The sequence below is a fragment of the Podarcis raffonei genome, chromosome 11 (assembly GCF_027172205.1).
Source record: "Podarcis raffonei isolate rPodRaf1 chromosome 11, rPodRaf1.pri, whole genome shotgun sequence".
In the NCBI taxonomy this organism is placed as follows: domain Eukaryota; kingdom Metazoa; phylum Chordata; class Lepidosauria; order Squamata; family Lacertidae; genus Podarcis; species Podarcis raffonei.
The window spans coordinates 65,105,676-65,132,997 of NC_070612.1; the positions used below are offsets into that span (position 1 = coordinate 65,105,676).

A 27,322-nucleotide genomic window follows, 5' to 3' on the forward strand; every position below is an offset into this window, starting at 1 on the left:
TTTTTATTTTTTAAAGATATTTATTAAAGTTTTCAATATTAATACAAAAAGAGAATCAAAAAGAAAAAAGAAAAAAGAAATAACAAAAATACAAGAATAAAAGATAATTAAAAACACACATAATTTCCAATGCTTAACATATCATTAACATATTTCCCCGACCTCCTCATACCTCCCTTTTTTGTATTCCAATTCCAAATATTAGTTCAGCAAATCCTTATCAATAAATTTTAACCTATTTCTAAACCCTTTCCCCCCCAAGTTCTCTTAAATCATACAGCTGGAAACCACTTAACTTCTATCCGACATCATTCTAACATTCATTAATTTTGCAATATTTCTGTAAATAGTCTTTAAATTTCCTCCAATCTTCTTCCGCCGACTCTTCTCCCTGGTCACGGATTCTGCCAGTCATTTCTGCCAATCCCATATAGTCAATCATCTTCATCTGCCATTCTTCCAGAGTGGGTAGTTCCTGTGTCTTCCAATACTTTGCTATAAGTATCCTTGCTGCTGTTGTAGCATACATAAAGAAAGTTCTATCCTTCTTTAGCACCAATTGGCCGACCATGCCCAAGAGAAAGGCCTCTGGTTTCTTCAGGAAGGTATATTTAAATACCTTTTTCATTTCATTATAAATCATTTCCCAGAAAACCTTAATCCTTGGGCACGTCCACCAAAGGTGAAAGAATGTACCTTCATTCTCTTTACATTTCCAACATTTATTATCGGGCAAGTGGTAAATTTTTGCAAGCTTGACTGGGGTCATGTACCACCTGTATATTATTTTCATAATATTCTCTCTTAAGGCATTACATGCCGTAAATTTCATACCTGTGTTCCCAGTCAGCAAACATAATGTTATGTCCAACATCTTGTGCTCATTCACCGTCTCATCCTGAGTATTCCATTTCAACAGGAAGTTATACATCTTTGACAATATCTTAGTTTTGGGTTCTAACAGTTCTGTTTCTAGTTTTGATTTTTCCACCTGGAAGCCAATTTTCTTGTCCAAATTATATGCCTCCATTATCTGATAATAATGAAGCCAATCTCGCACTTTATTTTTCAGTTTCTCAAAACTCTGCAGTTTCAGTCTATCTCCCTCTTGTTCCAAAATTTCCCAATATTTCGGCCATTTGGCCTCCATATTGAGCTTTTTCTGAGCTTTTGCTTCCATTGGTGACAACCACCTTGGGGTTTTATTTTCAAGTAAATCTTTATCTCTTGTCCAAACATTAAACAATGCTTTCCTGACAATATGGTTTTTAAATGCTTTATGTGCTTTAACCTTGTCATACCACAAATATGCATGCCACCCAAAAACATTGTTAAAACCTTCTAAATCCAAAATGTCTGTGTTCTCAAGAAGCAGCCAATCTTTCAACCAGCAGAATGCTGCTGATTCATAGTAAAGTTTAAAGTCTGGCAGGGCAAATCCACCCCTTTCCTTTACATCTGTTAATATCTTAAATTTTATTCTGGGCTTCTTGCCCTGCCAGACAAATCTAGAAATATCTTTCTGCCACTTCTTGAAACAGTCCATCTTGTCCACAATTTGCAATGTTTGAAACAAAAACAACATTCTAGGCAATACATTCATCTTTATAACTGCAATTCGACCCAACAAGGAAAGCTTCAAATTTGACCAAATTTCTAAATCTTTTTTCACTTCCGTCCAACATTTCTCATAATTGTCTTTAAATAAATTCCCATTTTTGGCTGTCATATTTATCCCCAGGTATTTCACTTTCTTAACCACAGTCAAACCTGTTTCATTCTGAAACCTCTCTCTTTCGAACGATGTTAAGTTTTTCTCTAAGACCTTAGTTTTTAACTTGTTCAGTTTAAATCCTGCCACTTGACCAAACTCTTGAATTAGTTCCAAAACCCTTTTAGTACTAGATTCTGGCTCCTGTAACGTCAAAACTAAGTCATCTGCAAATGCTCTCAATTTGTACTGTTTGGCTCCGACCTCCAACTTTCATATTTTTTTTAAAAAAATCATTTTCTATTCCACATGAATAGCCAAGGGCAGCCTTCATAATAAAATATAGTAGCAAAAATATTAAAGTAATGGAAACAAGTAGGACACCCCAAACTTAGTACATTGTTCAACTTCTCTAATTTGATGCATGATGATGATGGAGAAATATTTTGGAGAAATAATAATAGCTTGCAGCTTCTAATATTCTCATAGGAGAATTTCCCTTAGCAAAAGTTTAGAAACCACTAACTTAAAGAGAGGGTCTTAATTAAGAGCACTTCATGGTTTCCCCAACCATTATGAGTTGACTCAATAAAAGGTATCCTTTCCCAACTTTACATGTCCATCCCATGCAGTGCCTTTTTATTTACACCAAATGCCTTTTGCTCAGTGGTGCAGAAGGACAGTTTGTGACAGCTCTTCCCTGGCTTGCAAACCTCAGACTTGGTGGATTTGTTTTCATGATGTTTAGTAAATGATGCACATGGATGGTCTGGTTTTGTAAGTGGAATGTAACATTTCTGAGGAAGACATTTCTCTTTTCCGCCTCCCTTAGGGGTAATATCCTTTGTTTTCTTTTCGCTTGCCTTTGGGTCCACAGGTTTCCTTTGTTCTCTGCCTGGTGCTGTGCAGCTTTGCAGAGCCTCAGTTTTTCCACAGCAGGGCTCATCTATCATTAACGAAGGGCGCCTTGAATAATGGAGCAGCTTTCAGGTGCTTCAGGAGCCTGAAATAATGTCACCAGCTATGCAGATGGGATGATGCTGTGCCTGACATTTGCACAGCCAAGGTTTTAGAGCTGCTCCTTGGAGCACAGATGGAATTCCATTGGACCTTGGTTGATAGAATTAACTTCCAAAATTATGCAGTGGCCCAAGTAATTTTCACTTTTTTTACATGCTTGAATACTTAGACTTTTGCTGACCAAGATACCACTGTTAAAAGGGGGGGTATATTTTTTCCAAATAACCATGAAAGGCTTGATTCAGAATTCTTTGGAGTTGTATGTGTGCACTGCATGTAAGACTGAGATGTCAAATACATATATATCAGTTCATAGAATTCAGAATCAAGTAATATATGGAAAGATAAAATGTATGTTCACTATTTTCCTGCTTGCACCAAGTCCTCATGGCTTGTTCACCAAAATGGAAAAGTGAAATAGACTCGAGTACAAGAAGTTCCTAGCCTAGGTAATTTCCCTTTAAATGGAAACCTGAAAAAAGAAGACATGGTCTTGAATGCGGGGACATAGCTAGGAGGAAGATGCATATTACAAAAGTACAGATATGAAGGATAGCTTTAGGTTTTCCATAATTTTTTATTTTTATATGTATAAAGCTTTATCAGAAGCCCAGTTTAATCTAAGACCAGGGTTGGACATACAAACAAAGGAACATTTTTACTATAGACAATTCATTCTAACTTTGTGAAAAATGCAAGAAGGGGGAAAAGGAAATATTATGACTATGCCTCCTAAGGGCCTCCACTAGCCAGAAGACAAAAATGGGGACTTTCTTACTCTGCAGGGACTAAAGAACCCTTATTCTTAGTCTGAGCTACTCCAAAGGCTCAGGGCTTGTAATAAAAGCTTTAAATCTGCTTGAAAAACTGAATTCTATCACATTTGCCAGTAAGCCTGAGCCATGGTAGCACTTTGTCCTTGTGGCTATTCCATAATCAGATGAAATGTCTAGGATCAGGCTGTACATTGGGTTGGATCTAGACGTAGTCAAACTTTGAGGGGAAACAATGAGACTCTCTAGTCATTATTATGGTAACTTCAGGTCCAATTATAATTATGCTTTACTTTCAGTTATAAACTTTTTTCTGGGGGGGGGGAATTGTATAACTATAATAGCTCTTAAATTATGCTTGCTTTTAAAAAAAATCTTTGTACTTTAACCACCTAACTGTACATTAATATCATTTATTATTCAGAAGATACCAATAGTACTGCAATTCTGCTAGAAATGTATGTCTTCAAGGCAATAAATGAAAGGAATAGCTGCTTGCTAAGGGAGAATGACCTTCTTATGTATGGGTGTTTGACAACCATTCAGTATCAAATAAGATTAATCTACATAGATAGGATACTAGCAGCATCTCTTGTTACAGGCTTCAATTTCAAGTTCCAGGCACATAACACCACTGGAAAAAGTAATTTGGTGGCACTTGATTGTTAGCAATTAGCAGACAACTCTGAAGTTGAGCAGAACGGCAGCAAAATCAAAATGGAGAATTTTTGGATGTATCAGGCTGAGTATCTTAGGAGAATGGTAAGTGAATTGTAGCAAGAGAGTAACTGTCAATTTAGGTTTTTTTACTTAACCCCTGAAGGTGTTCTGTCTGCACAATTCCAAACTTTTAATAAGGTTAATGTTGTGTTGCTCTGACATTTCTATGTATGGATGATGTAGGAGCATCCAGAAGCATCTTGGATATTTTCTTTTGAAATTTGGATCTGTTCTGGTGTTTTGGTTCTTACCATAATAACAATTATGATAGGAAAAACAGAATATTTTTGAATTTTTTTAGTTATGAACAATAAGTATATTCAAGTGGTGCTTAATATTCATTTTTCTGATGCAAAGGCTGCAGTGTACAAAGGATACTGCATTAGAAATCCAAGCAACATAGTTGCGAAGAATACAGCCCTTGTTACTGAATATAGCTGTTGTTCTATAATATTGTGAATGATACAGAAGAACAGAATAATTTTTTAAAAATAAAACTCTGCACCTGTGGTGTATTTTTTTAAAATGGTTGCAGGTTGTAGAGAACTGCTATTTGTGAGATTTTTAAGTGACTGTGGAGGGAGAGTTTGCTTTTCACAATGTGTAACCACATTTATTTTGTCCTGTTGTCACTTTTGGTTAGTCGCTGCAAACTTATGGAGTGATACAGATCTCTTCAGCACTCTCTCCTCCGGCTTTTCTTTTAGCAAATAGAAAGAAGGCATTGGCAAGAGGGAAGTAAGATGAACTGCAATGGACACGGGAGGGGAACTTTCCCCCATTTTTCTGAAAAAGCAGTGTTTGGTGGGAGGGGAGGACAGACTCGCCTCCTCCTGTGTTTAGAGGTCGGCAGCAGCTGGTCCCCAGACAAGGCCTTTGCTCCAAAGATGTCTTGTGTGAGCAGGCTCCTGCCAGCCGTCCTTCAGCCTCTGGCACAGCTGCGGCAGCGCTGGTGCTGGCTAGCCAGGAAATCCCCGTGGCTTCAGCAGAGCTCAACAAACCAAGCCCTGGAGGTTTTGAGAGTGGGTTCAAGGGGCTTCTCTGCATCGCCAAGAAGTGCTTGGTTCCTCTGAATTGTTCCCAAGGGGCTTGCCCCCTTGACTGGGGGGTGGGAGGGACACGAGATGGGGCAAGGGGAAAGAGGAGAAGAGCTGCAGCCTGGAAAATGTCCTGGCTGCCGCTTGGGACTCTGCATGATAAAAGAAATAAGAACCAAGTTGGTTTGATTTGTCACTTATAAATGTAATTTCTGTTGTTTTATTGATATTTGTAAGCTGCTGTCAGAGTTCTTTCCCCCAACCAAAGAGCAAGATAAAAAGGCTTTAAATACTAATAGTAATAATTTTCAAAAATCTTTCTCTGCTTCCATACTTCTGATTACACTGAGCGCTGCACCCCGTAGTCACCTTTGCTGGGACTTAACTGTCTATGGGGTCCTTTACTTTTTTTACCTTTTACTTCTGATTACATTGTATAAACTAGAACTCAGTTTTGTATTACATGGTTGTCCTCATATTTTCAATGTAAGCTTGGCTCTCTGATTTTACTTTCTATTGAACTTGACCAGAAGTAAAGATTTAAAGAAGATAAAGATATCCAGCCACAAAAGTGCTGTTTATACAAACAGCCTGATAAACAGCTTTCTCTCAGGCATGACTTGGGAGGGTTTTAATGTCTGGATTTGTTGTTGCCTCAGTCATGGGCTTTAGTTTAATTTGCTGCTTAATTACATATTCATCAGCAGTATTAAGCCAAAACTCACTACAGGGGGGTTGAAAATCATATGTCCCACTTCTTACTAATGTACTTTTTTCCTAATGTACTTATTAATGTGCAGTTTTCTTGCATTGTCTTTTGCCCATATCTGCAGCTCCCCCCCCCCAATTAGTGGTTCAACAATAATTTAATTATTTACATTTATGCAGACTTAAAATTAATAGGACTTGCTTCTAAGAAAATATAAATCTGAATATAATACCATGAAATGCTGCATGTTTAATTTTGCTGGAACCCTTTGCCCAGTCCTCAATCTCAAAGCAACAAATACCATTTATTGTTCTGTCAGCATTTTATTTCATTGTGTATCTTTTCTCTGTCTAGTCTCCATCTCCTGATTCATCTTCCCCACGAGGCGCTGAATCATCAGGTCTGCAGCATCACCAAGATGTCTGTGGAACAGCAGAAACACCCACCAAGAAGGAGGTAAAGTACAAGTCTTTTTAAAAGCAGTAGTTTTACTGGAAATGTTCCCCAAATTTAGGACTCCTTAATTGTGTTCGGTGCATTAAACAATCTTTTAAAAAATGATTTATTTATAGTAAGCAATAAGCTTTTTAGATTTAGGCTGCAGTCTGCAATACATGTATTCACCAGGAAATTTGAATCCAATCTGATTTAGGAATGCAGCTTTTATTAGGTAGTGTTATGTTTAATAGACTGGAGGTCTTGGATGTAAGCACTGCTGGAATCACTGATAACTATTCCTAAATTTAGTATATTAGAGATATTCCCACAGTTCTTTTTTAACAGACAGCAGCACCTTCCTCAGGGGAGAAATGAGAATTGCCACAATACTTTCCAAATGTCTTTCCTCAAAGCAGAGTCCAATTTCCATAGTACAGTGGTGCCCCGCAAGACGAATGCCTCGCTAAACAAAAAACCCGCAAGACGAAAGGGTTTTCCGATTTTTAGTGGCTTCGCAAGACAAATTTCCCTATGGGCTTGCTTCGCAAGACGAAAGCCCATAGGGAAATCTCCGGGGACAGCGGGGAAGCGCAGCGCGCCTTCTCCTCTGTTCCCGGACCTGTCCTGAAGGCTTGCGGTGGGAGGTCCGGGAACAGAGGAGAAGGTGCGCAGCGCTTCTCCTCTGTTCCCGGGGCTTGCGGTGGGAGGAGGGTTTTTCCTCCCCACCGCCAACATTCAGAACAGCATTCTGAATGTTGGCGGTGGGGAAGAAAGCCCTCCTCCCACCGCAAGCCTTCAGGACAGGTCCAGGAACAGAGGGGAAGGCGCGCAGGGCTTCTCCTCTGTTCCCGGACCTGTCTTGAAGACTTGTGGTGGCAGGAAGGTTTTCCTCCCCACCGCCAACATTCAGAAGGCTGCTCTGAAGGCTGGCGGTGGGAAGAAAAGCCCTTCTCCCCCGCCAGCCTTCAGAAGAGTTCCCGCAGGGCTGCCTAGGCTGCGGATAGCAGCCTGCTGCCCCGCACGAGGGGCGCTCTTAAGCAGAGCGCCCCTCGCGCGGGGCAGACATTCGCAGCTTGGGGAGCCCTGCAGGACTTCACCTGCCTGGACACACTATGGAGACATGAACCTCAGGAATCTCTCTTCTAAAAGTGGAAATGCAGATGTCCCACCCTCAGGCTCAGCTGACCAAGATGTTAAAGTTGTGGTACTTCCCTCTCAAAATTTCCAGGCATTTGGACATATTTGCTCTTTTCCTGAAATCTGAAGGATATAACAGTGTCAGCCAAACCTAAGAGCTATAATCTGAATAACTGCGCACAGTTATTCTGTCCATTTGGGGAAATAGCTTTCTTAAGAATAATTTTTAGTTAAAAAATACCAATCACAGTTTCTCAGGGCAGGCTGACACTTATCGTGTTAAGGAATGTGCCAGTATGAAGTTACTCTCAAAATGTATCATGTACTCTCTCTCTCCTCCTTCCTCCAGCCATTTAGTGAGATATGAAATGTTTTGCTTCTGCACAGATTTTTTTCTATAAAGCCAAATGCCTAAATGGAGGGAGTATCAGTCAGGAGATTACACAAATGTATTTGTAACAAATATTTGTTCTGAAGGATAATAGATATTTGTAAAAACTACTCTCTCTGAAGGAAGGAATCAAGATTTATAGTAATAATGATAGCTATAATAATAGTAAAGCTTTTATATCAGTTAATTGAAGGCTGTGTATTTTATACCACTAAGCTTTTCTCAGAAATGCTCTTTGTTGTTCTGCTGCTTTATTATCTCTGCCTACTTGAATCCAGAAGATAAACCACTTTAATCTGCTCATGGCAATTGGATGAATTATTTAAAAGGATATTGGAGTCGGAGTATCAAAAATAGAGGCATTGCAATAGATCAGATGGCTGCAGAAGCAGGTTCCCTGGTGGAAATAAATGTCACAATCTCACACCAGTACTTAATTTCCTGAAAGTGTCTTGTCAGCAAGAGGTCTTCCGTTATTTGGTAGTAATTGATACTTCTATTTGACATTTTTCTCTTTACTAGTTATTTTCTTGTTCCAATATGCTGTTCTATAGGACCTAATCAAACTGTAGCTTCAGTTTTATTGTATTTTATGGATTTTGAACATTTGCTGTATTTACTTGGAAGTCCCATTATGTTACTTTGTGTGTTTAGGGATTGTTTGTGTTCAATCAAAGTGGATTAATTTTTACCTTAAAACTACCAGTTTATCTAAACTTCAGCAATGAGTGAGATTACTAAGAAGTTCTTTCACATAAATGTAAGCCTAAGACCCTGAAGACATTGCCAGAGTCTAGAGCTCTTTAGTTTTTTTGTTTCTGTTCATGACATGATAAATGTTTGTGACATCTTTGGAACTTTAAAAATCTGTCATTCGTAGGAAATGCAGCCTGGAAATGCTTTATTGATGCTAATGGTCTAGACTACACTCTAGGATAACTTCTTAATAATTAACCGATCCTTTGAAATATGTATACATATTTCTTACTAGGCTGTCCACAGAGATCGGGTAACAACTGTCAGTGTGTGATGAATAACTTTGCCAGTTCTGCATGAAAGGCTTTTTAATGCATACCTCAGCATGCTTAGCTTAGTTTGATATCCTGTTTGTCTTAATTACAGTCAAGAAAAAGCTTGGCTTCTTTCCCAACCTATGTTGAAGGTAAGCTATCAAAATCTCTCTCTCTTTAAGTTTTAAAACCTTTTCATATAAGTGCAATGTGAGTTAAAAACAGGTGTTAATCCATTCACACAATCTGTTTAGTAACTTTCTCAAGTGCTTGTTCTCCAGGGAGAACAACTTTCTCAAGTGCTTGTTCTCTGCACACAGAGCAGAATGTAGGGCCTCTACTGCTTTTGCCAGCACTCAGTGGAGAGGCTTTGTCACGTTAGAAACAAAACTTGCAAGTTTAAGAAAGACAACCCGGGTACACCAGGGAGAAGGTTCTAGCATAGCTTGTTCCTTTTGCTCCTACTGTAGTCACAAACTGGATCTCTCCCTACACACTGCAACTGATATTTGCCTCAGGAGAAAAGCCCTCATTGATGTCTGTCTGGATGACAATGATAATTCAGAGTCCTCCATGTAGGGACAATGGCATGGGCGAAGTTCTTTTTTTTAAAAAAGTGTCTTCTCCCATGCTGTAGTCCTAGGGCTGCTATTTCGTAAAGTAAAATCCTTGTACGCCACGGTCAGACTCATGTCTACCTTGGTCCATGTGGGCCACCTCTAAGAGAAACCCCACCTCCTCTTTTAAGCCTTGCATTGGGTTCAGCTTCTCGTTGCCTCCAGGCCAAATTCAGCCAGAGGAAGATGACCCAATGACCCTCAGCTTACATCCCCTGGGCAGCTTTTCAGTTACAGAAGGGCATTCAATTCAGTGAGGGCATCTGCTAATGGAAGACAAGGCGAGAGCCACATTTTGCAAATTTCTTCCTCTTCCCCTCCCTGCTCCAAGCTTCCTGTACCCCCTTCGACACACCAGGCTGTTTTGAAGGGCTCCCAACTCTCTGGAATCAATTGTTTTGCTGTGCTGGAAACTGCAAGGAGGGAGGGGGAATAAGCAGAAATGGCTCTTCGTCCCTCCCTCCACTGGGAGCCCTTCTGGAAGGGCCAGGACACCACTTGGATTTGGGGTTAATACATCCAGTTTGCTAACATGCTTGTGTTGGTGCACTATGTCCAACATGGATTGGGGCCTAAAAGCATTTTCAGGCAGTTTTGTTTGTGAATATTAATAATCACAATTAAAACTAATAGTGACAATAATGTTGTCTGCATGCTTTTGACTATATGCTCGATTCTGTCCTAATGTCTTGTGCAAACAAGCTCTCTGGGGGCTTTTATATGCCGATGTTAATGGTCACCTGAATATTAGCCTTCGGTTGCACAACCAGTAAACCAGTAACCAGTAAACTACTTAATGAGTACGTAAATTTGTATTTTGTTTAACCAAAGGTTGGCTAACCTTTGGCCCTCCAAATATTGCTCCCATCTTCCCTGACTGTTGGCCATGCTGATTGGGGTTGATAGAACTTGATGTCCAACAACAGGTTAGCCCACCCCTGGTTTAGGTACATTAAAATTTATTTAGTTATTACATTTATATCCTACCTTTCCTCAGAGAGCTTAGGAGAGCGTACCTGGGTCTTCTCAAACCCTCCAAAACCCTGTGAGCTAGGTTATGTGGAGAGTGTCTGCCCCTGGTGTAAGAGTCTTGGCTTAGTGGAGGTTGGATCAGTCTTAGTCCAACACTGTTCAATTCTGACTTTTGTTGAGAACATTATTCTTTATATTCTGATGTCTCTACTATTGCCCGAAGATATATCCTCTGTGAACATTAAATTGCCTTAGGTTGCAGACCTATAATGTCCTTAGCAACAAATAAATCCCATTAAACCCACTGGAAACATGGATAGTATTGGACTAAGTTATGGACTATTTATAATTGTGTGCATGCAGCTGAATTGGTTAACGGATTGCATCATTAAAATTATGTTTTATTGAATACTAATTTGTTTATTGATGGTTGTTGTTTTTCAGTTGACAGTGTTTTGTCTCAACCCCCACAAATTCTTCTTGTATTGTGGAATTATCTATTACACACTCTATGCTTTTACATTTTTCAGCATAAATCATTTTTTAAGATTTTTGGTTGGATTTGTAGCTGGTTAACTGACAGAACTCAAAGAGTACTCATTCATGGTTCCTTGCCATCCTGGCAAGGAGTGGCAGGGGGGGTGCCACAGGGTTCTGTCCTGGGTCCATTGTTGTTCAATGCTTTTATAAATGACTTGGATGAAGGAATTGAGGGGATGCTCATCAAATTTGCAGATAACGCCAAACTGGGAGGGGTGGCTAATTCTGCAGAAGACAGAATCAAAATTTAAAATGACCTTAACAGGTTGGAGAAGTGAGCCCAAACTAACAAAATAAATTTCAGTAAGGTCAAATGTAAGGCTCTGCACTTGGACAGAAAGAACCAGATACACAAATATAGGATGGGGGACACCTGGCTTACTAGCCATACATGTGAAAAGGATCTAGGGATTTTGGTGGACCACAAGCTTAACATGTCAACAGTGTGAAGTAGCAGCAAAAAAACTAATGCTATTCTAGGCTGCATCAACAGAAGTCTAGTGCCGAGATCAAGGGAAGTAATAGTCCCACTCTATTCTGTCTTGCTCAGACCACACCTAGAATACTGTGTCCAATTCTGGGCACCACAATTTAAGAAGGATGTTGACAAGCTGGAAGGTGTGCAGAGGAGGGCAACCAAGATGGTCAAGGGTCTGGAAACCAAGCCCTACGAGGAGCGCTTGAAGGAGCTGGGTATGTTTAGCCTGGAAAAGAGGAGACTGGGAGGAGATATGAGAGCCATCTTCCACTATCTCAAGGGCTGTCACATAGAAGAGGGAACAAGCTTGTTTTCTCCTGCTCTGAAGGGTAGGGCTCGAATCAATGGCTTCAAATTACAAGGAGGAAATTGCAACTAAACAGGAAGAATTTTCTGACTGTAAGAGCTGTTTGATAGTTGAATTGTCTCCCTCGGGAAGTTGTGGACCCTCCTTCCTTGGAGGTTTCAGCTGAGATTCCTGCATTGCAGAGGGTTGGACTAGATGACCCTTGGGTCCCTTCCAACTCTACAGTTCTATGATTCATACAATCTGAGCAAGGGCGTTGAACATTTAAAGCACAAACATGATTTACAATAAGCCAGGTTTCCAATTTGAATTCCTGCTTTCAAAGATGTCCTTGAGCCTATCATTTGTTATGCTGTGCTTTTCCAAATCTGCTTTTTAGTTTTCAAAAAAAAGTAGACTATGATTTAGAGTGCTCAACCTAATTGTAAATCTATTCTCAAAGAGAGAAGTTGTATTCTGTTGAAGATCTGGCTTGGAATGCCAGAAAAGGCTAGAATCTGAAACCTGCATGGGAGAGAACAATGATAACATTTGTTTTCTCTTTTTGTGACTGTACTTCTGCACAGCTTGTAACACTGGGTTATTGGCAGTGGGAACACCTAAAGTGGAAAGTGAATACAGAAGTCCCACAGTTATCTCTCACACACATGCATATCCTTTCTTTTGATTCTTCTCATATTTGAGTTATAATGTACCCTTTTTTCCTCTGGGGGCAGTGGAAGCAAAGAAGATCTCATTGGCCTGCAGATCAAGCTGTGTCATTTGTTAGCCAGACTGATGTATTTTCTTTTCCCTGCACAAGGACTATATGGCTAAGCTGGAATATTCTGTCCAAAGGAGGGTATAAGTACACTGTGTTGCTGTCATGTGCAAAACTGTATGTACTTTGTAGGAACAAGCCAGTTAATTTAACACAAAAAACAAATCATCTGTCAAATAATTTTAGGAGCTAGTCATAGACTTGTAGTTAGTCCAGCTAAACTGAGTTAAGGCTAAGGTAGTTTTTTAACAGGTTATGGATACCTTTTAGGATCTCCTGAGTTGAGAGCTATTTGGTCAGGGGCAGCTGCTGGGACTTGTAGGGAAGAAGTCCCTCTGCTAAGTGGAGCGAGAGCCAATTAATTTTAGTTTCCCCTCCTCCTCCTCCTCCTCCTGTGTTCTACAAGGGCAACACCAATATGACTCTCCCTGGACCGGTTGTAAGGCAGGTCAGGGGGGGGCCTAGCCTGAGGTTGGTGGGGCAGTTTTACATTCACTGGCACGGACCAGTCTCCACTGTATTTGGGGCAGGGTGTGGGTCTAGGTTAATGTTTTCTTTCTAGGGTTGTCTTTGCTGGGTACATATCAGCGTCTAGCCTTCGTTATTGCAGAGAAACCCTTGGAAAGATGCAGGTGATATCTGGGGAAAGGAGACATTGCTTCCACAAAGAAGCTGGGCAGAGCTTCTGTTGGTAAAGCCATAATTGCTCAGCAAATGGGTGGCTGCAGAGAAACCCAGCCTGTGCTGCCTCATTGACACCAGAAAGTGCTTCTGCACATGCACAGAAAGCTGCATTTTCAGCTGTGTGTCATTTTGCACCTTGTTTTTAGCCTATCTGATGTTATATAACCCTGGTTGTAGGTGGGGCTGGGGCCAAGCCAGTGCTTTGTGCCTTTCTGACAAGGAAAGAGAAAAATCCATTGAGATTATTTTGCTTCAGGGTGAACTTTTGTTTCGACTGAATGAGCAAATGTAAGAGTCAGGTTGGATTATCAAGTGCTGTCTCTGTGACAGAGAGGCAGGTCACTCTTTGTCTCCTCTCATTGTATCTGATCTTTTGCTATCATGATGAATTTCAACCAGTCCAAAGCCTTTGCTTCTGGCAGTGGAGTGTTCTCTCTCTTTCCCATTAGCAGCATAATTTTGCTCAGTAATTCAATTTTTCCATCCTGTAGTTCCTGGACCCTGTGATCCTGAAGATTTAATTGATGGAATCATATTTGCTGCCAATTACCTTGGCTCTACTCAGCTTCTTTCAGACAAAACTCCGTCAAAGAATGTGAGGATGATGCAGGCTCAGGAAGCTGTGAGCCGAATCAAGGTGAGGAATCTTTCTTACTGTCTGTCTCTGTGGAAGAGTCAAAGCTGAATCTAGGAATGGTGCATGCCTAAAATCCCTTCTGAAATGCACTCTAGTAGTAATTTGTGTTTGGACCCCAAAATTTGCCAGGTCATTTTTTCATATATAATAAGTTGTTTTCATGCTCTGCGGGTGACATCATACAGCAGTGGGCGTTATTACATAATCCTTAAAATCTGAACAAAAGGAGTCTCTGGAGGAAAATTAATATTTCTACCGTTATTCTAGGCACAGATTATCCAACCCATCCACAGTGTTCAGCCCTGTAGGCCGACTTCCGAATAGTTTGGAGAGGCCTGTGGGGGGTGCAGTGGGTTGGAGGGTGAAGGAAGGATGGTTTGGGAGACTGAATACACCGTCTTGCTGTTTTAACATATATTGCATTGTGATCAAGCCCAAGAAGAATGCTCACACGAACATGATGACCATGGAATGGGTATTGAGGATTTACTATGCAGGGAGGAAAAAAATACTGATATACAGTAGTGCTAAGTTGAATCTATGCAGCCTTTTCAAAAATGTGCTGGTAAGATTGAAGAAGTTTTAAATGGCATTTTGTGTATTTTCTGGTAGATATCTGACATAAACACAGAATTTATAAGAAGTATAGATACGTACAGTATATTTTGTATTTTTAAAAATGTATTTTAATAGTATTTTAAATCCATCCTGTGTATTATCCAGCACAAACTGCCAAAACTGTTATCTTGGTGCCAGTAACTGAGAGCACTGCTCCCCCTGTGCCTCAGCCCCTGGCACATTGAGTGGCTGGGGAGGCCTGGATGGTTCTGGCCCCTTAGTGGTTCATTGAAGCCTTTACCACCTTCACAGCAAGGGTGCTGGGTGTTCCTGACCTTGTCCTTCCCCTCTGGCCCAGCAGAGGTGGGCAGCAACAGTACTGGTGTCAGGAGGGGGTCACTGCACCAGCTTGGTTCATTGAGATTGTTCAGTCTTCTGTTTGGTGCCTCAGAATGGCCATTCCCCAAAGAAGTGTGTGTCTCTAGAGCACAGCATGGAAGGAACACAACAGAAATACTTCTGTCTAGACCCACATCTTTGTGTTCTTTCCAGCCATCTGTACAATCACTCCTCCTAGATTATGCCTCAGCTCCACATTCAGGGTTTCTGTGTTGACCATTTGTAGCAGTAGAGCTGCTGATATTTTCTGGATTTTTTTGGCATGCATTCACATGTTATCATTGTTCAGTTAGTATTCTGAAATAATGTAAACCCCCCCCCCCAAAGAAAAAATTCCTGCCACACAAACAAACAAAAATCAACTTTTGTGAAAGATCTGGAATGAATTCTCAATATTTTTGTTAGTGTGGCACCTAAGTCTCTGTGTGGAGGGTTGATGGACATGGTTTGGGAGATAGCCGCTTTGTGCCACGTCCCTCTGATCAGTTTTCAAGTCAGTTTTGTGTCAAAACATCTCCTTGGGGGCCCAAATGGCTGCTAGCCATTCATACAGTACATAACACCTGGAATCCTAGACGGTTGGTCTTGGTCGTAGGCATCCTCCATATGGTGTGATCCTTTAGTACATACACATCGAAGACCCAGTATAGGAGTTGACAGAGGCACACCATTTCCTAGCAGTGCTGCTCATCTGGAGGGGGACGATTTTTAAAAAAATCTGCCATGCTCATGCCAATTGCCACCAGGAAGCTGTGGGGGCTCAGGAGCTCATTAGCTGTGGCCCTCCAGTAGAATAGCCATTTGTCAGTTGCCCAAAGGCTGGTTTACAGTGCAGCTGCCCAGTGGAGGTGGCTTGCAACATCCTCTGCAGGACAACGACTCTGTGTGTGTAGAGCAGGGGGCAACCTGAAGGGTGAGCATCTGCTTCTCCTTGGAAGTGGAGGCCAAGGATCTACATGGCAAACCATCTGGCTGAGGATGTTTTCAAGCAGCCTCCACAAAAATAAGACTCATTTGTTTACATTGAGTTCTAGTACCAGGTTTAGGATTGGATGGAGTTTGGCTGGATTGGAGTCCCAGGGCTGGATTACTTTTCTCTTGTGGATTTAAGAAATGATGTTTCATATGTATTCAGTAGCAACAGCTGAATTTGCTCTTTAGCAGAATTATTTCTCTCTCAACAGTAGATTCTCCTTTAAGACAGCTAGTCTTTTTTTTTAAGTTATTGGGCAAAATGTTTTCCTTTGTCTGTCTGTCTGCCTTCCTCTCTCGACTGGTGTCTATGTACAGGGTTATTTTATAAAACTTTACTCTCCTGTGTGAAATTTGAATTATGAAGCAGAACTTAATTTGGCTAGATGGCAGTCATAGTCCTGATGTTCTAGATCCCTACTTGACTTGGAGTCTCTGAAAGTACCTCTCTAACTATTCTCCTGTCTCTGTTTATTACATGCTAAGCAGATGGCCCAGAAATTAGCCAAAAGCAGAAAGAAGGTGCAGTACAAACTCATCAGCTTGATGTTTTTCCTGTTTTTTGTTTTTGTTGTTTTGTTGTTTTGTTTTTGCATTTCTTACTTTTGATTTTCACATTTTTATTTTAAAAAATTCTGTATCCAGCAAACCTTTTCTTACAATTTGTTTGAAGCCCCATATAAATTGACATTTTTCAAATAACCAGTAGCATGGTTTACTCTTTGTTGTTTACCATTAGCCATTTCATGTTAGTAGGGTAATGCAAAGTAGGGTAATGGAAAGGTTTAATTAAATGGAAAATAGGCTTTTCCCAAAACTATCTTCCAACTAGAGAGCTGACTGAGAAAGGTTTTAAATATATCAAATGGTATGCTTCTAAAACTGTGCATTTCAGCTTGTGTTTAAACGGTAGTTTCGTTTGATTTCATGGAGGTTATTAAATTGCTGGATGCAAAAAACCCCAAACCTTTATAGACATAAAATTATATACTATACTAAGATTACTAAATACAAATCATTGTGGGATTTAAATGGATTTTTTAGGTGCTTTTCTAAAAATTTTGCCAATTTTTACTGTACGAAATTGTGCTCCTAGCCGTTTAGCCTCTGGTGACCACAAGGACTCTTCTACCAGAACTGCATTATACATTCCTGTATTATACATCACAGACTCTGATCTTTGGGGTGTGTTGGGTGTTTTCGTTTTCCATTTTTTCCATTTTTGCAGGCTTTGTGACTTGCTCTTTTTGCCAGAACAACCATGAGTGGGGAAAAATGTAAACTGGCACGTGTGAAAAGGAGTGTTTTTGGACTGTCTCAGAATACAATAAGAGGACCCCATTTGTATAATCATCAAAGGAGAGAAGAGCTGGGCACTTTGGGGTCATTACCTTGCCCTCCCCTCTCTTGTCCCATTCTTCTGGGGTACTGAGGACAAGGTTATTCATTCATTCACTTATTAAATACAATTTATAAATAGATATATACAAAAGTTCCAAATTTTCCTAATGCAAAATTATTATTCAAATATAAAAAGGCTGCCATTGAGAAAAGGTCACTGTATATATCCTTGTCCATTTCTTCTCTATGCCATCTTCCTTAACTCTGTTAAATAACCACTCTGTAATAGAGAGCTAACCAACATGGTCCCATCCTGCCTAACTATAGGCTGTGTTGGCTGGCAGCTCTTATGGGAGTTGGACTCCCATAACATCTTGAGGGCACCATGCTGACTACTCCTTCTCTAACAGATGGGATTATAGAGTTCCCCCCACTGCCGGTCAAGGACATTCTTGCAACATTCGGAAGTTAACAATCAAGACAAATACCAGAGGCTTGTGTATACTCAGGCTCTCCTTGAACCCACTAAGCACCTCTTGATCACTTCATAGGCTCAGGGAGCTCCCAGTTATGGCAGTGAACATCACAGTACTTTCTTTCTATGTGTGGGAAAGAGGAGGAGGGATATGTGCAAGAGCGCAAGTCTAGCTTCCCCTGAAAGGAACAGGGATAATGGGCAAGAGATTTGTAGGGAATTAACACTTTTGTGCACAGTACTGACTTGAGCTCGTAACTCACATTTCGTACCCCTATAGACAGCTTCTGTACCTCTATGCATACCATTAGCTTCTGCTATCTTAACGCTACATGTTGCATTGCTCTTCTGATGACTGTGTCCTAAGGCTTTTTTGAATTGTGATCTAACAGTTCTGTTCACGGATTCACCTCAAGTGCTTGTTTGTTGTTGCTGTTGCTGATTAACTCTGACCTTAATTGCAGGCCCCTGAAGGTGAATCTCAGCCCATGACAGAAGTTGACCTCTTCATCTCAACGCAGAGAATAAAAGTGCTGAATGCAGACACTCAGGTACAGCAAATACCCATCACTTTATCAAGATAAGACAGTGTTGTCTTATCATCATTGATTCATCACCCATATACTGTATTTATTTGCATTTGTTCCTTTTATTAACCTGAAGGTAGCATGTTTTAGATCATTTATTAGGGGGTGAAGTGAGGCAGGAAGATCATTGCACCCTGAATGTTTTATAAAAGGAGCTATCAACATAGTTTTGTTTTATTTTTGTCATTCATTTCACAAAGGTTATTTCTCCACTTTTATGAGCTAAATATTTTTGCAGATGCTTACTCTAAGAAATGTCAAAAATAAAAGTTATGCCGAGAAATATCAGTTTGACAAGGAAGAATAAAATGCTAGATTTGTAAACGCCTTCTAGCATTTTAGGTTTAAATAAGTATTATGGGGGAGGGAGCATAGGGCTACAAATATAACTGAAAAGTACTGCTAGATTGCTGTAGTCCAAAATCAGACAAGCTTATGCCTTCTGCAAAGAGGTATAGATATCCTGACCTCATACTGCTGCAATTCGAGATCTTGCAAGTGGGAACTTCTACTGTTCTTTGCTTTTAGGAGGTGATGAAAATTCCCTTTAATGTGGAAAACGTAAGTGTTTGTGTGCACTGAATGCCAATGTTTTTTAAATTCTTATGTGTTAGTGCTAAAGAACACTAATGGAAGGGTTTGTCTTCTCTAGGAAACCATGATGGATCATCCTCTGAGGACCATTTCCTACATTGCAGATATTGGGAATATAGTCGTCTTGATGGCTCGCAGGCGAATGCCAAGATCTAATTCCCAGGATAATGTGGAGGCATCTCATCCCTCCCAGGATGGGAAGAGACAGTATAAAATGATCTGCCATGTCTTTGAATCTGAGGATGTAAGGAGCTTTATTGTTTCTGCATTGAAAATGAGCAAAGAGTTGTTCCTCTCACTTTCAAATGCAACCACTACTGATCACAGTGCAAGAGAAGGCTCTCCTTCAGTCATCTGGGGAGTGGGCAGTGACTGATGACTGGAATGACCAGCCAGATGGGGAGAGCTGACCCAGATGATCCCAGCTGGATATGGGTTGAGATGGAAACAATGACAACAGAGGAAGAGAGCAAAGAGAGGAAGAACAAAGGCTTCCTTTCTTTCAGGACAGGCAGTCATTGTGGTGCCCTCCAGATGTTGGTAGACCACAACTCCCATCATCCCTGACCATTGGCCATGATGGCTGGGGCTGAAGTTATAGTCCATGACAGGGGTCAGCAAACTTTTTGATCAGGGGGCCAGTCAACTGTCCCTCAGACCTTGTGGGGGGCCGGACTATATTTAGAAAAATATAAATACCTGCAGGCCGGTCCCACAGCAGCCTCCGAACCTGGAGGAGGAACACTCTGCACGCACTCAGGAGCGCATCTCAATGACGCCCGCTCACTGGCGTTGTTGACGAGCAGCAGCCGCTCCATTGGCCCGTCCTCAGAGCTCCCAGGCAGTGTGCACCACACGCTGCGGCCCATTGTCCGAGGCCAGGTTGGCAGGCAGGCTGCGCACGCAGAGCGCCGAGCAGGCGGCACGCATCTTGCCCTCCAGCTGCTCCAGTGCTGCCACTGAGCTCGCCACCAGCAGCAGCGCCGAGATGGGCGCCAAGCTCCTGCCGAAGCCCTGTGACACACCCACCACGATGCCCATGGCGTGGCCCAGACCCCCCGCCCGCCGGCCTCTCCGTCCATGGCTGCGCCGGGTTTACCTAAGCGCACAGGCGCTGAGGCTTTGGATTGGCTGCGGGAACTTCCTGCAGCCAATCCGAAGCTGCGTCAGCATCGCAGAAGTCAGTCCCTGTGCAGCGAGGCATCCTTGGCTTCTTTTCAAGGAAATGCCACGGCGATTTAGCCCAGTGCAGGGACTGACTGAGCGGGCAGCAGGGTCCGCAGGCCAGATTTACGAGCCTGGTGGGCCGCATCCAGCCCCTGGGCCGTAGTTCGCCGACCCCTGTTCCATGACATTTGGAAGGTGCCATCCAGACTACTCTTGGGGTATGAGTTGGTGAGAATAAGAACTGGTAAGAATACAGAGCAGACCCAGAAACACAAACTGCAAGTATGACCCAAATTAGGAATCATCTTTTTCTCTTATGCAGTGATGTACTTGAGGAGACCCTAGGCAAGTGAGGAACAAGAGGCTAATTTTTATGATGGCCCTCACTATATTTTGCCCACCTCATGGCCCTTAGTGAGCCAAATGATTCAGCAACCACTAATAAAAAAGAATCGTTTTGATGTGTGTTCTGTAGTTGCATCATTTCTAAAGCTTTTCCAGCTTCCACTTGATTTTGTGAACTAATTTGGTATGTCTGATTTTGTTCCTGTTTCATTCCCCCTCCCCTTTGGCAACTGCTACAGGCACAGCTAATTGCACAGTCCATAGGTCAGGCATTTAGTGTGGCCTACCAGGAATTCTTGAGGGCCAATGGGATAAATCCAGAAGACCTGAGCCAGAAGGAATACAGTGACCTGCTCAACACCCAAGACATGTACAATGATGACCTGATCCACTTCTCAAAGTCTGAAAATTGCAAAGATGTATGTACCCATTCTAATAACAAAGCCATTGAGCTGATAACCCCCTGAGCAGCCCAATTCTAGTAACAATTATACAGCCATTGGAGTTCCTCAAGAATGACTTCTGTCCCTGCTTCTCCACTCGTGGGATATCAGCAGCCAGTCTTTCCTCCTCTCACACCCCACTTTTCTATATTTTTAGGATAGTGCTAAATTTATCAAGATTGAATTGATTACCAGCTGCCATGTATTTTTTTTTTTTAAGGAACAGCTTTCAAATATTTGGCCTGCAGTGTTAATGCATTCAGAATTTTCACTTATGTAGTTGTAACATGGGGTTGCAAGAGCTCGTTTCAAAAACACTATGTCTGAAAGTGGCTTGAGAGATACAGTGCTAAACTTTGTAGAAAAATAACTTTATGAAGATGTAATTCGTAGTCATTTAAACCCATAATAATAATCCTGCTGAGTTCCTTTGCTTTATTCCACTCCACTGTTGCACAGATAATAATGTTATACATATTTTTATTGATGTAAATCTTCCAGATGCCTTCACTGATTTAGTTGCTTGAAGGCAGTTTCATTTATTCTGTAGGTTTCATAGAGGAGAAAGGTTTCAGGTTGTTCTCGTTTTTTGTTCTCCTAATCCAGGTTTTCATTGAGAAGCAGAAGGGAGAAATTCTGGGTGTTGTAATTGTAGAGTCCGGATGGGGATCCATCTTGCCTACTGTTATCATTGCAAATATGATGCATGGAGGACCAGCTGAGAAATCGGGGAAGCTGAACATAGGGGACCAAATCATGTCCATCAACGGGACCAGTTTGGTTGGCCTACCACTCTCTACCTGTCAGAGTATCATAAAGGTACAGAAAATAGACTTAGTCTCGAAAGGGCACCTGACTGTGGGTGTAGCAGGGAAGAAGGCTGTTGGCTCCTTGGCAGGTTAAAGTAGGATGATGCTTTGGTGTGGTCACACGTGGAAAGCCTTGCACCATGAAAGCAAGCTGTTAAGATGATGACATTCTAGAGCATGAAAGGATGACCCAGAGGAGCCTGTGTGCAAATGGGTGTTGTGACCAATTAATGCATAGACATTAGCTGTTAGTTTCCATCCAGATGGAAAATACCTTCTGCATTTGGGATCGCCATTACCTGTTCAGGGGTACCATGGCCCAGGTATTTTACATGTTAATCAAATCTGCTTTCCAGCCCATACATGTCAGTCATTTTTCTCACACCACCCAGTACCAACTTACGGCTTATAGGATAGCTGTCATCAAAATGAAATATATGAACTCTCAGACTTTTTTAAAAACAAAAGCATAATGTGCCATGGGGCACTTGCTAGAAGCTCAGCTGGCCTTTTCTGATTCTTTGTGGAAGCACTGCATGTATATACAGAACCTTGGGACATTTTCTGACTGGGAAGGCGAAGGGGTGGGCATATGCAGCACAGCCGATGTTTGGGTCTGGATTGTCTGGTGCTTTTCCATGTATAAATAAAGCCAACCAACCACCCCAAATGTGGAAGCTATAAAACAGAATGAAAATCTCTTGCAACCTTGTGTGTCTTTGCACACCAGATGGCTGCTGAATAGCCTTTTCCTACTGTCAGAGTTGTAGTTTTATTTACTTTCTTGTCTTCCCACATCTATGTGCATGTATCTTTGCTTGATTAACAAGCAGAGATTGGATGGCCATCTGTCCTGGGTGTTTCAGCTGAGATTCCTACACTGCAGAGGGTGGGCTAGATGACTCTTGGAGTCCCTTCCAGCTCTACAATTCTATGAAATGAAGTAGCTTAAAGTAAATTCCAATTTTTCCAAAGTGCTGTGGGAGCCACTCCTGTGTGGCTGAATCCCTTCCCACTGCAGCAACTTTTCTTGGATGAAGTTGTGTAGCTACACTTTATTGTGTGACTACTCTTTGCATTAGTTATCATTCAAGTTCTGTAACATGAGCTTGTATTTCTGCTGTGCATGTTCTTAAATTGTGATGATGGAGCAAATGGTACCATAGTGCACATCGAGTTGAACTAAAGTGTAATGTTCCAGCACAAATTAAGATTAATTTTAAATTTTATTTGCCATATTGTTTTCAAGGGGTTGAAAAACCAGGCTAGAGTTAAGCTGAATATAGTCAGATGCCCTCCAGTAACCACTGTCCTTATCAGAAGACCAGACCTCAGATATCAACTTGGCTTCAGTGTTCAGAATGGCATTGTAAGTAGCATTTGACATTCTTAACTGTTTATAAACCTAGCTCTATTGATATTTTCTTTAATAAAAAAGGAAGTTGATTTCAAAAGCACTTAATATACAAGTGTATTGAATTTTAGCCAAAGCATTATTATCTGCATAAACATTAAGGACCTGATAGTTAAGCAAATGAATGAAGGAGTGTCTCTACCCCCATTGTTCTGCCCGGACACCGAGGTCCAGCTCCAAGGTTCTTCTGGCGGTTCCCTTGCTCCGAGAAGCCAAGTTACAGGGAACCAGGCAGAGGGCCTTCTTGGTAGTGGTGCCCGCCCTGTGGAACGCCTTCCCGTCAGATGTCAAAGAGAAAAACAACTACCAGACTTTTAGAAGACATCTGAAGGCAGTCCTGTTTAAGGAAGCTTTTAATGTTTGATGCTTTATTATATTTTATATATTCTATAAGCTACCGAGTGCCTGGGGAAACCCATCCAGATGGGTGGGGTATAAATAAATAAAAAAATATAATTATTATCATTGATTGAAGGAATAATATCTAGTAATTAAATAATAGAAATTGAGATGTTAATAATATTGCTTGTGGATTGGGGTAGTGTAACTGAAGGGGATTGCAGAGTGCACATTGTTGCTTTTCCAGCAGCGGGATATGTGGTAGAAATATTCCCATATTTAATTGGTAAAGCCAGAAACATGGCAGCTGAAATCTGTTGACGTGTGAGGGTGTGGCTGTAGTTAGTGAGGAGTAAGTTCAGGGTGCCGGGATAACACTGAAACTGCTAGTGATTCTGTAAATATCATCCCTAATACTGAATAGTACAGTGGTACCTTAGGTTACAGACTCCGCTAACCCAGAAATATTGCTTCAGGTTAAGAACTTTGCTTCAGGATGAGAACAGAAATTGTGCTCCGGCGGCGCGGCGGCAGCAGGATGCCCCATTAGCTAAAGTGGTGCTTCAGGTTAAGAACAGTTTCAGATTAAGAACGGACCTCCAGAACGAATTAAGTACTTAACCTGAGGTACCACTGTATTAGGAACCAGGCAAAGGGCCTTCTCGGTAGTGGCGCCCATCCTGTAGAACGCCCTCCCATCAGATGTCAAGGAAATAAACAAATACCTGACTTTTAGAAGGCATCTAAAGGCAGCCCTGTTTAGGGAAGTTTTTAATGTCTGATGTGTGAATTCAACGTTGGTCTAATGGCAGCTCCTGCCTTTTCATGGTTCCAGGGCCTCACATGGTGTGCTGTCATTCTTTTGCATCTTCTCTTTCCAGATCTGTAGCCTTATGCGAGGAGGCATTGCAGAGCGAGGAGGCGTACGAGTGGGTCACCGAATCATTGAAATAAATGGGCAAAGTGTTGTAGCAACACCTCATGAAAAGATTGTTCACATTCTTTCAAATGCTGTTGGTGAGGTAGGAGCTGGCAATTTTCACTCCCCCCCCCCCCGGCCATTTTGGCACCAAAGGAGATCACAGGTGTGGGCAGGTCAGCCCTTCCTGCTGTGTGTGGCTTTCTCAGGAAGTACATTGAATGGCCATGGATCTAGTTGTACAAACATTTACCTCTGTATGTTTTCTTTTTTCCTTCCAGCAACTTGGGGCTTATCTTCACATCAAATTGATTAGATATGTTGGGCTAAGGGGTAAGGCACTGGGCTCAGGGCTCAGGTGAGCCCTTGGCTTCCTTCCCTCAAGATCCTCCACCATTCTGGCTTACCTCACAGGAACACATGATGCCGCAATCAGCTGAATGGAAGCCAAGGGCCTTCTGCACTCCAGTCAGAGCCAAGTGGCCCTCCTAATTACCCTACAGGTGTCAGGCATTGAGTACCTGCTCTGGTCCCTTCCAGCCAGTGAAGAAAGGGCAAGTGGCAGCAGGGGCCCAGCAGGCAAGGCGTTTGCTTCCAGGGCTCATGGTGCTTCTTAATGCTAGACCTAAGTTAACAAACCTAGTGAGCTTTTTCACTGAGAAGGCATTTCATTTGGCTCTCCCTGGTCCAGCTCTCTAGTGCCATGCTCAGATCACTTCCTGGTGCAACTGGACTTCTCTGCGACCCTTCCCCTCTGCAGGGAGGTAGGACCAATTCAGATCATCTGCCCCCCTGCCACTTAATGGAACCAAATGGTTTCCAGAGAGTGGTAGGGGATGCTTTATCCCATGTTGATGGCCTTTCAACTGGTTCCCTGGTGGCCCGCTGGAATGTGGAGTTAACCAGGACTATCGACTGTCTGGCTCTGAAGCGTCCACTCCGATTGCATGGAGCCAAGACAGCCCATGGTTTTCCCTGGAGCTGAGGGCGATGAAACAATCGCTGAGACGGCTAGAGCGCCAGTGGCAGAAAACCCATTTTGAATCGGACTGGACACAGGTTAGAGCTCAACATCGAGCCTACCAAGTGGCGATAGCGATAGCAAAGAGGACTTTCTTCACCGCCTCTATTGCATCTGCAGAAAATAGTAGCAGGACACTCTTTAAGGTGGTTCGCAATTTAACAGAACCACCTTTGCCATCGGGGCCTGGTAACAATTTTGCAAAGTTTTTCTGCAGATAAAGTCACTCAGATTTGGAAAGAGGTAGACTCCACCGTGAGAGCTGGGCCAGGGTGGGAGAGTACTAGAGTCCTGTCTAGTCAAGTTGCGTGGGATCAATTCCAATCTGTTACCTCCCAGGATGTGGACAGGCTGTTTGGACAAGTGAAACCAACCACCTGTCTCCTTGATCCTTGCCCATCCTGGCTCATAAAAGCGAGCCGGGAAGGTCTAGGCCTGGCTTCCTCAACCTCGGCCCTACAGATGTTTTGAGACTACAATTCCCATCATCCCTGACCACTGGTCCTGCTAGCTAGGGATCTTGGGAATTGTAGGCCAAAACAATCTGGAGGGCTGAGGTTGAGGAAACCTGGTCTAGTTAATGGGCTTCGCAGGGTGGTGAATGCTTCCCTCTGCGAGGGAGCCTTCCTAGACCCGCTGAAAGAGGCTGTCATTAAACAGCTTCTTAAAAAAAACATCTTTAGACCTGGCCAATATGGCCAGCTATTGCCCAGTCTCAAATCTTCCATTCTTGGGCAAGGTGATTGAGTGGGTGGTTGCTGAAGAACTCCAAGCATGCTTGGAGGATGTGGACCATTTGGATCCCTTCTAGTTGGGATTTAGGCCTCATCATGGGATTGAAACTGCTTTGGTTGCACTGGTCGATGATCTCCGGCGGGCAAGAGACAAAGGTGAAAGCTGTTTCCTAGTTCTGCTGGATCTCTCAGCGGCCTTAGATACCATTGACCATGACATCCTTCTGGACCATCTAGAGGGGCTGGTAGCTGGGGGCACTGTTATACAGTGGTTCCACTCCTTCCTCCTGGGTCATGTCCAGAAAGTGGTGTTGGAGGATGAGTGTTCAGACCCCTGGGCTCTCACCACAAGCCTCAGAGTTCCGTCCTCTTGCCTCATGCCTTTTAACAACTATATAAAGCTGCTGGTGGAGATCAGGGGGTTTGATACCCAGCTCAACCTCTCTTTTAAATAAGAACCAGTGAAGGTGGTGAAGGTCCTGTTTGAGTGTCTGGAGGCGGTTGGAAGATGGATCACGGCTAACAGATTGAGGTTGAATCCTGACAAGAGAAGTACTATTTTGGGGACAGAGGTGGGCTGGTGTGGAGGACACCCTGGTTCTGAATGGGGTAACTGTGCCCCTGAGGGACCAGGTGCACCGCCTGGGAGTCATTTTGGACTCCCAGCTGTCCATGGAGGCGCAGGTCAATTATGTTTCCAGGGCAGCTGTCTACCAGCTCCATCCGGTACGCAGGCTGAGAGCCTACCGGCCTGCAGACTGTCTTGCCAGAGTGGTGCATGCTCTATTTATCTCCCGCTTGGACTACTGCAGTGCTCTCTACGTGGGGCTACCTTTGAAGGTGACCCGGAAACTACAACTAACCCAGAATGTGGCAGCTAGACTGGTGACTGGGAAAGGCCGCCGAGACCACATTACACTGGTCTTGAAAGACCTACATTGGCTCCCAGTACATTTCCTTCTGGTGTTTCCCTCACTGTGAGAAGTGAGGTTACAGGGAACCAGGCAGAGGGCCTTCTTGGTGGTGGCGCCTGCCCTGTGGAACACCCTCCCACCAGATCTCAAGGAAATAAACAACTAGCTGACTTTTTGAAGACATCTGAAGGCAGCCCTATTTAGGGAAGTTTTTAATGTTTGTTGTTTATCTTTTTTTAATCTTTTGTTGGAAGCCGCCCATAGTGGATGGCGAAACACAGCCAGATGGGCAGGGTAGAAATATATTATTATTATTATTATTATTATTATTATTATTATTATTATTATTA

The 27,322-nt window shown here is 42.4% G+C and overlaps 1 protein-coding gene across 7 annotated transcripts in view; it reads left to right on the forward strand.

Annotated features, from left to right (window-relative positions):
* Positions 1-27,322, forward strand: part of APBA1 (amyloid beta precursor protein binding family A member 1) — a 97,118-nt gene that overhangs the window by 65,811 nt on the left and 3,985 nt on the right. For 4 of the 7 annotated variants that reach the window (XM_053408824.1, XM_053408825.1, XM_053408822.1 and 1 more), the window contains 11 exons: positions 6,325-6,426; positions 9,059-9,098; positions 13,796-13,941; positions 16,360-16,392; positions 18,151-18,237; positions 18,802-18,834; positions 18,926-19,111; positions 20,619-20,798; positions 21,429-21,641; positions 22,881-23,000; positions 24,266-24,406. In XM_053408824.1, the coding sequence (XP_053264799.1) occupies positions 6,325-6,426; positions 9,059-9,098; positions 13,796-13,941; positions 16,360-16,392; positions 18,151-18,237; positions 18,802-18,834; positions 18,926-19,111; positions 20,619-20,798; positions 21,429-21,641; positions 22,881-23,000; positions 24,266-24,406 (1,281 nt within the window). The remainder of the gene's footprint in view (positions 1-6,324; positions 6,427-9,058; positions 9,099-13,795; positions 13,942-16,359; positions 16,393-18,150; positions 18,238-18,801; positions 18,835-18,925; positions 19,112-20,618; positions 20,799-21,428; positions 21,642-22,880; positions 23,001-24,265; positions 24,407-27,322) is intronic. The other 3 variants (XM_053408828.1, XM_053408826.1, XM_053408829.1) reach the window with 3 other exon arrangements.